This window comes from Hippopotamus amphibius, chromosome 12 (genome assembly GCF_030028045.1).
Source record: "Hippopotamus amphibius kiboko isolate mHipAmp2 chromosome 12, mHipAmp2.hap2, whole genome shotgun sequence".
In the NCBI taxonomy this organism is placed as follows: Eukaryota; Metazoa; Chordata; class Mammalia; order Artiodactyla; family Hippopotamidae; genus Hippopotamus; species Hippopotamus amphibius.
The window spans coordinates 34,027,434-34,044,308 of NC_080197.1; the positions used below are offsets into that span (position 1 = coordinate 34,027,434).

Sequence of the window (16,875 nt, forward strand, 5' to 3'; positions counted from 1 at the left end):
ACCGTTGCATGTCCTCATACCTAGAGAAGCACTAAATCCCATCTGCTCCTCCTGACTAGCAGAAACCCCCTACAAAAAAAAATGTATTTGATTGCATGTCCTCCTCCTTTACCAAGAATACATATATACTAATCTTCCCCCTACCTCTTTAGAACAGTTTCTCAGCTACCTGGGATGCTGTCTCCCGAGCTATAGTCCTAAATTTGCTGCAAATAAACTCAACTTCCAACTCTCACATTGTGGATTTCTTTTAAGTCCACACATGGAAGGATGACAGGGAAAGGGAGGAACTATGTGCTAATGCCAGGCTCCGCAGAGAGCCTGAAGGTACCTGTACAAGCAAAAGAAACCCTGCACCTTGAAGAAGCACGACTATACCTACTGAATCGACAGGACCCCTACCACAGGCGTCCCCACACTCAAAGCAGCGGTTCCCTTAGCCCCGCCCCTTCCTGCGCGCTGACGCCTTCTTCCGGCCAGCTTCAGTTTCCTCCACAAGGAACCCCGCCCTCTTCCGGGGCTACACGTCATCCTTCTTGCTTCCCGGTAACTAAGGCTGTGAGACGGACTTCTCACTGAAGCCAGTGGACCTTTTATTGGAATAGGACAAGCTCCTGAGGTGCGCTGGATGCGCCTAGGAAACAGTTCCGTAGGCGCGGGTGTTTCATGAAGCAGAAAGGTTTAGACTGAACTTGGAGAAACGTGTATCCTAAGGAATTGTGATTTTGAAAAGCGAAGCACGTCTGTTTTGCCCTATTCCAAGATGGCGGCACAGCCTTTCCGAGTGTCTTTGCTTCCGCTCGCCCACTGGGGAGGCGCTCTTTGATTGGTCAGCTGACGGCGCTGTGGCGTGACGCACAGGGCGGTGACCAATCGGCTTAGAGCTGAGCTGGACTTGGTGGTGGGGGCGGGCGCCCGGCTCTTGCAGTGGTGGGTGCCTCGGCTGCGGCCAGGTGAGCGGCTCCGGCCAGCTGAGTGGGCAGCACAGGTAATGCGAGGCCGAGGGGAGGAACAGGAGTCTCCTCCGGGGGCGGGTGGGTTGCTCCTGGGGCGAGGCCTTTTCCCGGCGGGCAGAGGAACTGAGGGGCTCGGAGTCCCAGGGGTCTGAAGGGAGGGATGCGGTCCCCGCCAGGTGGGGCGGCCGGCCGGATTCTGGCGCAAGATCCCTAGGAACCGCGGGGGAAGGAAGGACCCAAGGTCTATTTTACAGTTGAGGAACTCGAGATTCAGGTTAAATGACATGCTTCGTGACAGAGCCGGAGCTAGAACCCAGCTCTTCGGACTCTGTTTAAGGATTTAAACCTTGCTTAATCTCAGATGTGTCCTGAAAAGTCATGCCTTAAGGTGGAATGAATGGTACAGATTTTTTTTTTTAACAGATACGTCTACGGGATCTTTAGTTTTACCCATTCATTCATTCGTTCATTCAGCTGTTAACTTATTATGAAACCCTTCCCCTTTGAAAATGTGGTGTTAGTGGTAGACTCGTCTCTCTAGAAAAACGCACATTGGTTCATGCACAGAATTTTGCATGCAGTTTCAGAGGATTTATTGACCATGTGAAGCCGCCTGTTGGCTATGTGTCCAGAGTTAAGAATCCATGCTCTTGAGGGAGTGAGGGACTGGAGAGCGCAGGTTTTAATATGTGGATGTCTGGGGACATGGGATGGAGATAGTGCCTTTTAATAATAAACTGTTTTGAGAAGGAAAACGGTCACTTAATAAAGTCTGCTGAGGTGCTTGCTGAGAATTGGGATGTTAGAACTTGTTTGCATTCCCACCTGAATTACCCAGTGCTACACAGGAAGCTGTAGCAGTGTTTCCTGTGTACACAGAGCTACAGTTTCCCGCTTTTGCCAGAGATAACAAATAGATGTCTTAGAGTTTCAGTTGAAACAAACATTTGGAATTTTCGTGGTGTGTGTTGTGTGTAATAGAGTAATGGATTCATTTGCATTTATAGCCATATGTTGTTCCCTTAGTCCAAATTATTAACACTGTGGCACTTCTTAAAGTAACTTGGAGATAGTCGTTGGTCAGCATTGCATAAGTGACCACTAGAGGCCACTATGTAATAGATTCTTTAATTTGCCTTTTTTCTCATTCTTGAGAATTTTGTTCCCTTGAACCCTAATAGCTGAAGTGTGTGTTAGCATAGATTTTATTATGTAAACAGGATGGAGTTGGCATTATCTGGGTTTGAAAAATGTACTTGGTCTGAGTGGCTGTTTTATTAACTGGAATCTTCCAAGGTGTGAGTATAAGCGACTGTGGTGAGGGGACAGGTGCTGGTGGGGAACTCAGCATAATAACAAACTTGCCTTTGTAATTCTGGTGATCCCAAGTAGAAGTACTTTGGCTAAGAACTGGTAGCTGTTCTCGTGGAACAGGATTCGCACATCCGTATCCAGTTCGTTTCTCCGTAGTTAACAGTGGAAGGAGGGAAAGGGCACAAAACCAGGATCACTTGGAATGTAAATTTTAATATAGCGTTTATGTGAATAGAGCAAGGAGGAAAGGGGGTCAGGGAGGAAGGTAGCTGGATGCTGAAACGGGATTTGAGACCCTTGAGCATGGGGGTTGAAATTGGCTTGGCTGAGATGGTATGTGATGTATGAGGAGGTTTAAATTAACTATTATTCAACTACATGCAGCTTACAGATGACCAAATGATTGTAAACCTCCTGCCCCTTTCATTTTTTTAAGTGCTAGAAAGGAGGGTTGAGAAAGGAACCGGAAAGGTAGCTGTGAAGTTAATTGGTTCTTGGGGGTCAGAGAGAAGTGAGATGTTGTCATCCTCCAGTGACAGGTTCTTCCAGACTAAGTATTTAAGAAACATGGCGTTAGATGGTCATCTTTTTTTAAAGTTTACTTGAGAATTTCACATTTGATGAAAGCTTTATCTTTAGTTTTTTTTTTTTTTTGTCAGACAATGGCAACATACCTGGAATTCATTCAGCAGAACGAAGAGCGTGATGGAGTGCGTTTTAGCTGGAATGTGTGGCCTTCCAGCCGCCTCGAGGCTACAAGAATGGTTGTTCCCCTGGCTTGTCTCCTTACTCCTTTAAGAGAGCGTCCAGACCTGCCTCCTGTACAGTATGAACCTGTGCTTTGCAGCAGGCCAACCTGCAAAGCCATTCTCAACCCACTTTGGTATGAATTCTTTTAAAAACTAGTAAAAATGATGAATATAATAAATTATGACCTTTATGCGATTCTCATAAAAATGATTCAGTTCGGTAGCATGTCAAATTTGAGGTGGGTAGTAAATGGTGAGATTCTTAGGTGATGAATACTTGTGGGAATTTCCCTGGCCTAATCCTCCAGATAGAATTAGAAGTTATGGGAATGAGGTGGAGGTAGAGGAAAAGGATTTGTAATTTTTTTTTCTTCTGATTTTCAGTTTCCTTTTGGCTTAACTGTTGATTTTATTGCTGCCTTTTAAAGCATTTTCCAAAAAAATCCAAAAGCTTAGGCAGTTTTGTCGTACCTACCTGGTATGGTGATGTTGTATGGCAGAAAGAAGTAATAGGCAGAAGAAAAATGAACTCAATGCTTTTATTGTTAAGTGTAACTTTTTTGTGCCTGAGATAGTGACCTATAATAGTTCTCTTGAATATGGCACTCTTTGGAAGAATTTTTAAACAGGTGAGGAGTGTCATAAATACTCTTTAAAAGATAAAATTTTTATATGGGGGAACATTTGTTACCTCGTTCTCCTTGCTCTCACTTGATGTGCCCATATATAAGGTGCTGCTGCTCTTTAAAGTAATATCCACTGATTATTTTCTAAATGTAGAACGGGGAGAATAAGCGACTGTAAAGCATTATCTTGAACTAGTTCTAGGAAGTTTATCAACCCAAAAGCATCCCTGCTCAACTTTTTCAAGTGAACTAAGTGTGGTTAAAGTCTGAGAAGTTTTTCCTGTGTGTGAAATGTACTTTCAGTATTAAAATCCCATAGTTTCACATATCTGAACAATAAAGACGTTAGAAAAATCGTAAAGGCTGTGTGTAGGTCACAGGGCAAAAGGAAATAACCTATACTTTTTATAACTCATGAATTTCTAAATGTCATCTAGCAAATCGGAAAAAGGAAAAGGGGATTTAGTAGTTGTTCATTGCTGCTGCTCGAGGTGTCTTTCTGTGCTCTCGGCAGCCAGAACTCTCGCTGCAGACAAAGTGTTGCAAACCTTCATCCATTGATGCACCCACACAGGAGTACACATCCATGCGATTCACTGAACATGAAGTTTATACTTTTAAATGCTTTCTGCCTTAACAATGAAAACGGTACCTGGTTGTAATGTTTTTCTTTCTCACAGTCAGGTTGATTATCGAGCAAAGCTTTGGGCCTGTAATTTCTGTTTCCAAAGAAATCAGGTATGTGAACACTAATTATTTAAAAAGCATTTTCTATGTTTCAATTTAATTGTCCTACTCTGAGAAAAATTAACTGAGGTTAAATTTGTGTCTGCCCTGGCACAGGACGTCTGTCAAGGTGATAGATTTTGTTAAGCAAGATATTGAATGTTGAACATATATGATTTTTCTTTTGAATTGTCATTCAGTTTCATTATTTGAGTCTGTCACTTGAATGGGACATAGAATTTCTTCCTTCCTTCCTTCCTTCCTTCCTTCCTTCCTTCCTTCCTTTCTTTCTTTCTTTCTTTCCTTGTTTTTTTAATAAGTTCTCTGTAAGCACTGAGTATGTTACCCTAGAAAGCAGATAAGCTGTTTATATTACATTTCACTTCAATTTATTCTAATTGGATAATGTACATTACTGGATTTTCATTTTCTAATTTGTCTAACTTTTAGAGTCAAGTATCAGTGTTGATCTTCTTTTGATTTAAACATTTTTAAACTACTAAACTAGGAGCTCACAAATGATGAGAGTGAGACTCCTTTTTGAAATGAACTGTGCCTATGGAGGAAATGTTCTAAAAGTGGGTTATGGTGATTATTGAGCAATTCTATGCTTTTATTAAAAGTCATTGAATTATACATTTAAAATGAGTGAATTTCTAGAAAATGGGTGAATTTTATGTATATAAGCTATACCTTAATGAAGCTGTTAGAAAATAATTAATTATTCCCAACATAATATATAGTTCTCTAGCAGACCTTAAGATATTAATAACATCCACTTATTCTTTTTTTTTAAATTATTTTATTTATTTTTATTGGCTGTGTTGGGTATTCGTTGCTGCACACGGGCTTTCTCTAGTTGTGGCGAGTGGGGGCTACTCTTTGTTGTGGTGCGCGGGCTTCTCATTGCAGTGGCCTCTCTTGTTGTAGAGCACGGGCTCTAGGCGTGTGGGCTTCAGTAGTTGTGGCACATGGGCTCAATAGTTGTGGCTCATGGGTTCTAGAGCACAGGCTCAATAGTTGTGGCGCATGGGCTTAGTTGCTCTGTGGCATGTGGTATCTTCCTGGGGCAGGGATCGAACCCATGTCCCCTGCATGGGCAGGGGGATTCTTACCCACTGCGCCACCTAGGAAGTCTCCACTTATTCTTATATTTGATCATACTTAAGTTTCATTCTCAGACAGCACATACTGAGTCCAGTGGTGAAGAGATCAGTGTGCAGTTGATGACTAAATACAGGCTCAGGAATCAGAAGCAGAAACCATTCAAGATTTATCTCCATGGGCGATTCAGAAGTATATGCAAATCTTAAAAACATTCCTACACCCTATTACATTCAGAATTAATGTCTGTTTAATATAATTTATTGTGAAATTCTAAGGCATGAAAAGACAGTGTCAACAGAGTAAAAGCCCAGCCCATAGAGTGGGTGAAAATATTTGCAAATCATGTGTCTAATAAGAGGTTAATATTTAGAATATATAGAGAACTCTTAACACTCAACAACAATAAGAATGCCCAGTTCAGAAATGGACAAACGACTTGAATAGATATTTCTCCAGAGATGTCAGACAGATAGCCAATAAGCACATGAAAACATGCTCATCGTCACTAATCATTAGTGGTATTTACCAAATGGTCCAGCATTCCCAGTTGCGGATATATACCCAAAAGAACTGAAAGCAGGGTCTTGAAGAGGTACTTACATACTCATGTTCATAGCAGTATTATCCACAACAGCTAAAACACTGCAGTTGACCCGAGGGTCTGCTGTTGGATGAATAGATAGGCAGATGTGGTCTGTATGTTCAATTATATATTAATCAGTCTTAAAATGCAAGGACAGGGACTTCTAGATGGCACAGTGGTTAAGAATCTGCCTGCCAATGCAGGGGACATGGGTTCCAGCCCTGCCCCAGGAAGATACCACATGCTGTGGAGCAGCTTGCCTGTGCACCATAACTATTGACCCTGTGCTCTAGAGCCTGTGAGCCACAACTATTGAGCCCGTGTGCTGCAACTACTGAAGCCCCCGCACCTAGAGCCTGTGCTCCACAACAAGAGAAGCCACCACATTGAGGAGCCTGCGTACCACAATGAAGAATAGCCCCCACTTGCCGCAACTAGAGAAAGCCCATGTGCAGCAACGAACACCCAACGCAGCCAATAAATAAATTAATTAATTAAAAAAATAATAAAAATAAAAAAATAAAATGCAAGGACATTCTGACTTATGCTACAATGTGGTCAAATCTTAACAATGTTAATGAGTAAAAGAAGGCAGTCACAAAAAGACAAGTACTGTATGATCCCCCTTGTATGAGGTACTTGGAGTAGTCAAATTCATAGAGACAGAAAGGAGAGAGGTGGTTTCCAGGGGCTGGGTGGGAATGATGCGGAGTTACTGCTTAACAGATTCAGAGTTTAAGTTTTGCAGATGGAGATGGATGGTGGAGATGGGTGTGCAGTATTATGAGTGTATTTAAGACCACTGAACTGTACACTGAAAAAAAGGTTAAGATGGTAAAATTTGTATGTACGATATCTTACCATGATTTTTAAAGATTGGAGGGGGGAAGTCAGTGTACAAGCTATGAATTTAGAATGTAGAGAAAAAACAAAACACCTGTGACATTATGTTAAGCACCAAAAAGCAGGTTGCAAAATTGTGCGTACATGATGCTCTCAGCTGTGCTTACATAGAAAAAGTGTGGAAGGAAGGAAGCTGAAATGTTGACAGTAGCTACTTCCAGGTAATAGGAGCGTGCAGGGTTTGTTTCTTTTTTCGTGTTCTTATCAGTTTTTCTACAGTGAACATGTATTACTTTATTGATAACAGCTAGAATAATAAACCGAAATAAAAGCTTTAGTCATCCACATAGATTATTGATAAGATGGCCAAAATCTCAGCCCTTAATTTGCAGGGCAACGGTAAGGAAATGGTTTTTAATAGTGTGTGTTTTAATCATGTAGAAGTTACAACATAACCTAAAGCTGCATTAAGAGAAAGTTCCAATGTGATATAGCTATAGGACAGGGTTATAGATTTTAAATTCTGATTTTTGTATTTCAGTAACGTTCTACATTTTGTGCTTTCAGAATTAATATGTGGTCATTAACTTTTTTTATAAATGAAAAATAAAAGGCATACTATGTCTTCCAGCCCTCATGAAGCATTGCTTTGTTTTTTCTCTTCAGTTCCCTCCGGCTTATGCAGGCATATCGGAGGTAAATCAGCCTGCTGAATTGATGCCCCAGTTTTCTACAATTGACTACGTGATGCAGGTAATTGTCCGTTGTGCGTTCAAGGAGCAGTGTTAAATATTGAACTTCTTCTGAACTACTCTGTCTTTATGTCTCTTGCCTGTCTGGATGACGTAAAGCTGTGAGTCCCACAGGATCCTGAACATTAGGTCATGGCGTGTGTGCACACGTTGGCATTGTTTTCCCATCTGCATAGAAGGCTCCCCAAAAGGTAGCGCTGATTCAATTCAGACCTGTCCTCCACAGCCTTCTGCATCTCAGTTGATGGTGCCCCATCTTCTGGTTGTTCAGCTTAGAAATCTTAGATTCATCCTTGACGTCTCTCTTTTTCTGACATCCCATATCTAGTCCCTTAGGAGGTCTCATTCAGTCTATATTCACACTTGATCCAGCATCCAGCCACTTCTTTCTCCCCACGGCTCCTGTCCTGGGCCAGCCCTTGTCTCTCACTTGAGTTACTGGGGCAGTCTCTTAACTCTTCTCCCTGACTTTACCCTTGACCACTTTTATTCTTCACCCACCAGTCAGGGTAACTCTTTAAAAGCAGCATGTTAGATCTGTGTTCAGAAACCTCCAGTGGTGAAAATGGCTCCCTTTCCACCCAGAGTAATAGACAGTCTTCAGAGTTCTGTGTGACCTGGCCACGTTACCCCTCTGACCTCAGCTTCTTTTAGGGTCCTCGTTCAGCCAAATGGGCCTCCTTGACTTTGCTCAAGCGTGCTGGAACAGATGTGCCCCTGGGCCTTTGCTCTGGCTTTTCCTCAGGCTGGAGCTCTCTCCTTGTATCTGTGTTGCTCCCTCCCTCTCCTCCAGGCTTTTGCTCAAATGTTACCGTGACCTCCTATTTAATGCTGGAGCCTCACTGCCCCGCCCCCCCCCCCATGCCTGCCCTTCACAATCCCTGCCCCCTTCTCCATTCTGGAGAGTTGGCTCCTTGGGCAGACAGGGATCTCTGGCCTTTTGGTTCACTGATGTATTGCAGGACCTGGAGCAATGCCTGGTATTCAAAATGTGGAGTAAGTTGTTGGGTATAAATAGTCTTCACGCCTAGTTTGTTTTGATAAAATTTGTCATTTAATGAGGTGAGTAGAGGTTTGTTTTGATGTTTGTATCCCTGACAGTCAGTATAAATAAAGACTTGTTATTTACATACCTGTTTTGCCTTTTTTTTTTTTAATGGCTGAGTCACGTGGCTTGGAGGATCTTAGTTCCCTGACCAGGGATTGAACCAGGGCCCTGGCAGTGAAAGTGTGGAGTCCCAACCACTGGACCACCACACCAGGGAACTCCCGTTTTGCTTTAAAAAGAGTTGGTTAGGTCTATTTGTATATTGATCATTATGCTGTTTTCCTTTGCATAAAGCGAGGTGCTCAGTCCCCTCTGATCTTCCTCTACGTGGTGGACACATGCCTGGAAGAAGACGACCTCCAAGCGCTCAAGGAATCCCTGCAGATGTCCCTGAGTCTCCTTCCTCCGGATGCTCTGGTGGGCTTGATCACGTTTGGGAGGATGGTGCAGGTCCATGAACTCAGCTGCGAGGGGATCTCCAAGAGTTATGTCTTCCGGGGGACCAAGGATTTAACTGCAAAGCAGATACAGGTTAGTGCCCTGCTTGTCCCCAAGCAGGACTGGGGAAGTTTCTTCAAAATTCATTAGGAGAAAGGAAAAAAAAATGAGTCATTCACTTGTAGTTGTTCACTTTAATCTTTCTGGTTTGTGTAGGACATGCTGGGCCTGACCAAGCCTGCCGTGCCCATGCAGCCAGGGCACCCGGCGCAGCCACAGGAGCGCCCATCGGTTTCCAGCAGGTGAGCCTGGATGTGCTTGTGCACAGCGGCAGCCGTGGGTAGAATGGAGGGACAGCAGGAGGGCTTTTGTTTTTTATTTTTAGAGGGGAAAAAAAGATTAAGCCTAATCAATATTTAATGTTTAATAATGAAGATAACACATCGTGTATGTTTAAAATTTTTAAGTTAATATATAAATACACATACATATATACATACACCTGGGGCAGATTTGCTCAAAATATTTTTCTTGTTAGAGTTGTATCATCGCAGAGGTTTTGAGACCACTGTACACAATCATTCCCCTCTTCCTAGATACGTGGCTGTTGTCCTTTTTGGCTCTTAAATGAAGCTGGGGAAACTAAAAAGGCTTCGGTGTCCTCAGACAAGCCTGTGATGGGACACTTGGTTCATACAGCCCGCTGTGCGCCTAGGGCTGCTCAGGGCTGGGTTAACAGTTGGCAAATGTGGTAAGATGTTTTGCCTGACATGCTGGGCACAGCCTCTTCTCTAAGGAACTGGTGTTTCTCCCTGTAGGATTCCCAAGGTTTAAGAGAAACATAGATGGAATCTTTAGAACAATGAAGATTATCCACGTCCATGAACATTACATGGACTGAATTCATGTTAGCATGTCTTTAGGATTTTTTTTCTGCTTAAAATTTAATTAAACTGATTTGCTCCTATTTGAAATTAATTTTTTTCCATGCTACATATGCAGGTTGCTGTATACTAGGCTTTAAGTGATATTCCTGGATAAAATTGCTTTTGAGTCTTTTGTGTTTGTAGTTAGAGACAACTTTGAAGGAAAAAAAAACTGCAGGTTTTTTCTACTCTGATACTTATTTTGAAGAGCAGTGACTGTGTGTCGTGCGGGCTGAAGACCAGAGTCCGTGCTTGATGTGTTCTTTCACAATCATGCAGGTTTCTGCAGCCCATTCACAAGATCGACATGAACCTCACTGATCTTCTTGGGGAGCTGCAGAGGGACCCGTGGCCCGTGCCTCAGGGGAAGAGACCTTTGCGATCCACTGGTGTTGCTTTGTCCATTGCTGTTGGCCTGTTGGAGGTAACTCAGGATTTACCAGGCTCTCCCCAGCCCTGCAAGTTTGCTCACAGGAGGTGTGTTCGATGGCCTTGTCTGAAAAATCAGTTGTGACCTCAGTCAGCTGACTGTTAGTTTATCAGAATGTGCTTCAGTGATTATTATTATCCACACTGAAGGAGCCCTCAGTGTTTTGAAAATACAAAAAGTTTTCGTGGAAACACAAGGCCATCAGGGCAACAGGATCACAGTAAATTAATGAAAGTGCTCCAGACCCTCAGGTGGGAAGAGAGAAGCTGCGTGTTGCTGCAGTGTCATTGGTGACAGCTGAGGAGAACTCACGTTTGGAGCACTTCTGTGGGAAACCTGCTTGGGGTGGGCTCTATGTTCCTAAAATGCTGCCCCTTGCTGCTTTAGGGCACTTTTCCAAACACGGGAGCCAGGATTATGCTGTTTACTGGGGGTCCCCCCACCCAAGGACCTGGCATGGTGGTTGGAGATGAACTGAAGGTTCCCATTCGTTCCTGGCATGATATTGAGAAAGATAACGCCCGCTTCATGAAAAAGGCAACCAAGGTAGGTGCTCCTGCCTCTAGGCTGTAAGTGTGGTCACCTAGGCAGGGTTTGGGCTGCCCTGGAGTGACAGCTGCTCTGTTGAGGCCGTGTTCTGTGGTCAGCAAGTTGCTCCTGCTGAGCTGACCTTCCAGATCTCGGCTGATGTTAAGTGTCTGTCCTAGTTCTGAGACCTTGGTTAGAGTGGGTGGCCTTAAAACTGCTAAAAGTATTTTGAGACTGAAAACTGCATTTTTACTTTATTTGGATGTTTTGAAGGGAACTGTCTCCATAGTCTTTTATTTGATGACATCCTCCGGGTGAGGGAAGGTGCACCGAGTGCGTGCCGTTGCTGTTCCGTAAAGATAATTTTTCTCTCTTCGCAGCATTACGAGATGCTTGCTAACCGAGCGGCTGCGAACGGCCACTGCATTGATGTTCACGCTTGTGCCCTTGATCAGACTGGGCTTCTGGAGATGAAGTGCTGCACGAATCTTACTGGGTATGTGGACAGTGAACCCCTGGGGAAAGCAAGACTGGCTATTCTAAGGAAAGAGACATGAGTGGTGGAAGCATGAGAATGGCCAAGGGTGGCTCAGATGAGCATTCAGGTGGCTCCGGGCTGCGGTTTTGGTGCCTGGGGAGGGTGCGTGGGCCTCTTGGAGGACAAAGTGATCAGAAAGAGGTCAGGGTTCACTGTGAATTTGTGTCAGAGTAGCTTCATTTCTTATAGTCATTGCAGACACCAGGGCAGGAGAGCAAGTGTGGAGTATGTGGTCTTCAGCACTTTCTTGGGGGTGAGGGGGTGGGGAAGAGAATAGGCTGAATGCCAGAGCAGTTAGGAGCCTCTCACCTGGCTTGGTACCCACACCTCCTGACAGCTGGCACTCGCTTGGCCTGGAGGGCGCGGTACGGGGCGGGCTGGGAGCCCAAGTCCTCAAAGCGGGATGGTACTGGGCCAGCCGCCTTCGGGGCCCATGGGCACACTCAGGCCGCACCCCAGACCCCTGCATCAGAGGCTGAGGATGCCGCCTGGTGGTCAGTTTTAACAAGCTCTCCAGGGATTCTGGTGAGAACCACCAATGTGCAGTGCTGGTCTGAAGCCGCTGCACATCAGAATCACCTGGGAACATTCAAAACTACTCTTGTTTGGGTCTTGTTCCTAAAGTTGGATTTAATTAGCATGGTGCCTGGTCTGGGCATCAGCATATTTACAGTTCCTGAGCATTTCTGACGTGGAGCAGGGTTCGAGAACTACTGGTGCAGCCCCCGTGTGCTCCAGGCGTGGCTGAGCACAGGCAGCGTCAGGAAACCTGCATTTGTGTGCAGGTCCCCTGGGGCCTTGTTCACATGCAGTGGGAGAAGCAGCAGCGGAGAGCTGTGGGTGGGCCTGGGATTCTGCGTTTCTAAAGAGCTCGCAGGTGGTGCTGCAGGTCCTCACTGAGTAAAGGAGGGAAGGTAGAGGGTAGGACCCGTGTCACCTGCAGCTGTCCTGGGAACAGCAGGCACGTGACGTGATAGAGGCCCAGTGACGCTGGCCTGGCTGTGCTGGTGAGTTCACTTAATACACTGGACTTCCCCCAGTGCCCTGCAGGGTTCTTGTCTTGGAGCCTCAGAGGAAAGCTTCTGTGTGTTTGTGAACACCCCGGAGCTTACATACCAGAGTTCACATGTGTGTGTGTCTGCTCTGTGGAGAGGGACCAGCACTTTTCTGACACTCTCAGTGAGGCCTTTGACTCCTGAGTGACAGAATTTAGGGCCCATCACCTGTTGCACAAATATAGTATCAGGGAAATGCGTGGACAGTGACATTGGAAACAAAAGACTTAGAGGTTTTAGTTGACAGCTTGAAGTGAGCCAGCTGTTTGGGATGACTTCCAGCAGAGGCAAGGTGACCCTGGGCTGTGCTATGGGGTCTGTTATCTTCAAGGAAGATCGTAGCCTTGGTTTCCTTGGTGCTAGTCACACCTTATCCCGATTATATCATTTTTTTTAAACTTTTAATTTTGAAACAATTACAGATTTACAAGAAATTGCAAAAATAGTGCAGAGAGGTCTGTCCATACTTTCTATCTGGCAACTCCCAGTGGTAGTGTCTTATCAATACATAAATACAGCACCACGACAAAACCAGGAAGCTGGCTTGGTACAGCACAGTTAGCTAGTGGCACTTTATGGAATGTACTCGGTTCTCACCAGTCCGTATATGCACTTATTTTTACAAATCTGTGTGTATATCTAGCTCTGTGAAATTTTGGTCCTCTCTGTAGGTTTGTATAACCACCACAGTGATCAAGACACAGCACTGCTGTAAAGAATTCTGTGTTTAATGTTTCAAAAATAGTGTCTCTCCTGAGTACAGGTTGAACTGGCTGTTTACCGTTATCAGTGAGTGAGCAGTAGCACCTCTGTGGACATGCTTGCTTCTTCCTTCTTCTCTAAATAACTGTTCATAAATACCCAGGAAGCATCTGAATGGCTCTGTCATCCAAAAGGGTGACTTTCTTTTTCTTTTCTCTTTCCTAGAGGCCACATGGTGATGGGAGATTCTTTCAACACGTCTCTCTTCAAGCAGACATTCCAAAGAATTTTTAGTAAAGATTTTAATGGCAATTTCCGAATGGCATTTGGTGCTACATTGGAAGTAAAGGTACAATAGATTTCTGAAACCTTAATGAAAGGCTAGTGTTCTTACTTATTTAGTAGTCGGACATGGGGGAGCCTCACCCTCAGGACACGGGCATCTAAAGATAAGTTAAAAGGTTCCCAGCAAAATAATCCCAACAAAGTATATTCATTCTGTCCCTTTGTTTCTCAAGAATGACCTGCATATCTATCAGTGTTTTAAACCAAGAGTTGTCTGCTCCCCTGCAGGCTCTGCCCTGCTCTAGGACAGCAGGCCTTAGAAGGATGGTGGGCTGAGTGCCCACCCAGCTGCTGGTTTGTGCTTAGCACCTGCCTGCAGAGTAGCCAGAGCGCTCTGAGGTGGGGCAGCATCACGAGTTTGGGTTTTGTTTTTCCATGTAGGGACTGATGGCCCTACGCCCTTGATTCTGAGTCACTGAGAAAACATTCAAGGGGCCATTAGAAAATATGGTGTTAAATACTACTTGGTGAATTGGCGACAACCATTCGATCATCTAGGGTAAATGCTAAGCGACACTGTGAGCTGTGTGGATTTTTTTTAAAAAAGGTGAAGAGGAATGGACTCTGCTGAAATGAATTCAGATTTAAAAGTCCGCGTGTGTTGGCCTTGTTACTGTGACGGAGTTCATGAATTAGGTATTTTTAAAGCCGCACAAGGCAGCCTATTCCCTGATTGGCGGCTCTAACTGTGGAGAATGCAGTACTGTTGGTGGGATTGCTGTCTTCCGTGTGCGGGATAATTTCAGAGTTGAGAAGGTGGGACATGCTGCTTCATCTCTGAAACAGAGATAACACTATTTCTAAAGGAGGGTTTAATTAAAGTTTTAGTCAGTTCACAGTGGCCCTGGAGAAGCGTATATAAGCTTTTATACACTAGAATCCCCGTAGGATTTTCCTTGGGTGGAATGATAACCCTGTCGTTTTAGTTGTGTCCTTTGTGAGGGGGTGGTCCTTGGTGATTGCTAACTGTCTGTTCTCGTGTACTTCTGCCTCAGACCTCGCGGGAGCTGAAGGTTGCAGGCGCCATCGGCCCTTGTGTGTCTCTGAATGTGAAAGGACCATGTGTGTCAGAAAACGTAAGGAAAACTCCCCCATCACTCTCACCTCCTGTGCCCGGGATTTGACCCCTTAGACGTGTCGGGGATGGTGACCTTGCATCCTGTCACCTGCCAGCTTGTGTCTGTGGTGAGGGGGGGAGTAACTTACTGATGCCCATGACTCTGACGGGTGGTGTCATTTCTGTCTTTCCATCCATCAGTCCGAACGGTCAGAGAGGAGAATGCTGAGGCCCAGAGAGGTTCAGTTCTTGCTCAGGAGTCAGAGCTGACACCAGGGAGCTAGGGCCCAGGTCCCCCACCCGACTACCCTTGCTTGGGCAGCCGAGCCAGGGAACCACCAGGCATTCCATTCCATGCAGTGCAGTCCTACAGGGATGAACTTGTGTGCTTATTATCCTTGGAAAGGCTCCCTCCATCTCACTTCTCAGAGACCGCTTTGAGTCGTTGGGCAGTGGGTGACATTGTGGTGCTTGCAGACATCGGTGTTCCTTGAGTGACAGATCCTGAGTACATGGGAGCGAAGTTCAGCTCTCACTCAGTGGGGAGGTGGCCTTGCTCATGGCCCACTTCCTCTGATTGCACTTTAGCTGCCAAGTGTACAGTTGTGGTCCAGTGAGGCCTATCCAGGGTGGGTCTGAGCTGGGGTGTCACAGTCCCATCCTTCCCTCACTATCCTGACTTCAACATGAGGCTGGGCAGGAGAGCTGGGTGTGGACTTGGAGCAGGTGTGGCCCTGACGAGGTGTTTCATGGTTCTGGGATCCAGCATCTCTGTCCGGAAAATGAAGGCAGTACTGGCATCTACTGTACAGCACTATTGGGAGGACTCTATGAGCAGCTCAGGCGAGGCACTTAGAACAGTGCCTGGCACCAGGGACCCCCACACTAGGTTTCACCTTTCACATCAGAATTTTTGTCCTCATGAGCAATGAACATTCATTAGTGACCACTTAGAGTAAGTTTTTTTTGAATTTGCCAGAGACAGGCAATTTGAGAGGATATTCCCATAACCCTCTGGGTGAGGCAGGTTGCAGCCCAAGCCCCTGTGATGAGTCCCTTGTTATCCCCGTGTACTCAGGAGTGTGTACTCCTATTTCTTGGCAGGGCTTTGGGAGGCTGCCCTGTTCTATCATATTCTCCATAGACTTAAAATCTGCCTAAGAAGGTATTATAAGTTAGTACACACTGATCAGCTGTTCTGGGACCCAGTAGGGACTAGCCATGACATTTTCGGATGGGGGATGGGGGATGCAAAGGGGAGGAAAGTACAGGTTTCAGACGTCCAGGGGAGTCTTGCAAAGAGCATGATGAGTCCTGTGTCCCCACCATTTAGAATCGGTGATTGTTGACATTTTGTCATCATTGCTCTGTCCTCGTTTTGGCCACATTTGTGTTATCTACCTGATTTCATCCATTTGACTTTTTTCTTTATCATGTCAATATTTTGCCCTTGAAAACAAGTTGAAGACCTCTTGACACTTAGTCTTTCAGTGTTTCAGTGTGCATCTTCTGAAGACAAGGGTCTTCTACCATGTTATTCTCAAACGTAAGAAAACAATAATTTCCTAATACCATCTAACATTTAGTCATATTCTTCCCCTGATTTCTCTCCAGTTGCCCTTTGTGGCTGTTTTTCACCTCTATTTGATATTACATATCCTTAGTCTTTTAAAATCTAGAATGGTCTTCCTGTCACTTTGTTTATGTCTTTTTGCTTGCTTTGTTTTGTTTGATGATGACGTTGGTCTGTTGAAGAGACAGTGCCAACTGCCAGGGGTCTTCTGTGATCGAGTGTCCACAGTCTCCGTTGTGTCTGTTTCCTTGTCTGACTTGTTTTCTGTCATGGCTAGTATTTGCTGTGAAGTGGAGGTTAGATGAATGATTAGATTTGGGTTAAACCTTTCTGTCCCCCATGCTTCCTGGGTGATCTGTGTTCCTCGTGCTGAGTTGTGGTGAGGTGATGACTGTGTGTGTCCTTCAGTTATAGGGGTCTGTTTCCTTTTTGCCATTAGCAGATCTGTTGAATGAGATTGTAGCATGACATGAGTGTCTTGTTTGCCAGCAGCCTTTCACTTGATGGTTTTAGGTTATCCGTTGAATATCCTGAATCAGTGTATTTGAGTCAAAATAAAATGGTGATTTCCTAATTTCG

General features: G+C 44.9%; 1 protein-coding gene across 3 annotated transcripts in view; it reads left to right on the forward strand.

Annotated features, from left to right (window-relative positions):
- Positions 1 to 544: 544 nt before the first annotated feature.
- The window catches only part of SEC23B (SEC23 homolog B, COPII coat complex component), a 35,942-nt gene continuing 19,611 nt past the window's right edge, over positions 545 to 16,875 (forward strand). The window contains exons 1-11 of one of the 3 annotated variants that reach the window (XM_057702957.1): positions 545 to 619; positions 2,930 to 3,153; positions 4,326 to 4,383; positions 7,571 to 7,657; positions 8,999 to 9,235; positions 9,359 to 9,444; positions 10,348 to 10,492; positions 10,886 to 11,044; positions 11,407 to 11,522; positions 13,547 to 13,670; positions 14,662 to 14,742. In XM_057702957.1, the coding sequence (XP_057558940.1) occupies positions 2,933 to 3,153; positions 4,326 to 4,383; positions 7,571 to 7,657; positions 8,999 to 9,235; positions 9,359 to 9,444; positions 10,348 to 10,492; positions 10,886 to 11,044; positions 11,407 to 11,522; positions 13,547 to 13,670; positions 14,662 to 14,742 (1,314 nt within the window). In that variant the 5' untranslated portion in view covers positions 545 to 619; positions 2,930 to 2,932. Of the gene's footprint in view, positions 620 to 650; positions 989 to 2,929; positions 3,154 to 4,325; positions 4,384 to 7,570; positions 7,658 to 8,998; positions 9,236 to 9,358; positions 9,445 to 10,347; positions 10,493 to 10,885; positions 11,045 to 11,406; positions 11,523 to 13,546; positions 13,671 to 14,661; positions 14,743 to 16,875 lie in introns of those variants that run through there. The other 2 variants (XM_057702953.1, XM_057702954.1) reach the window with 2 other exon arrangements.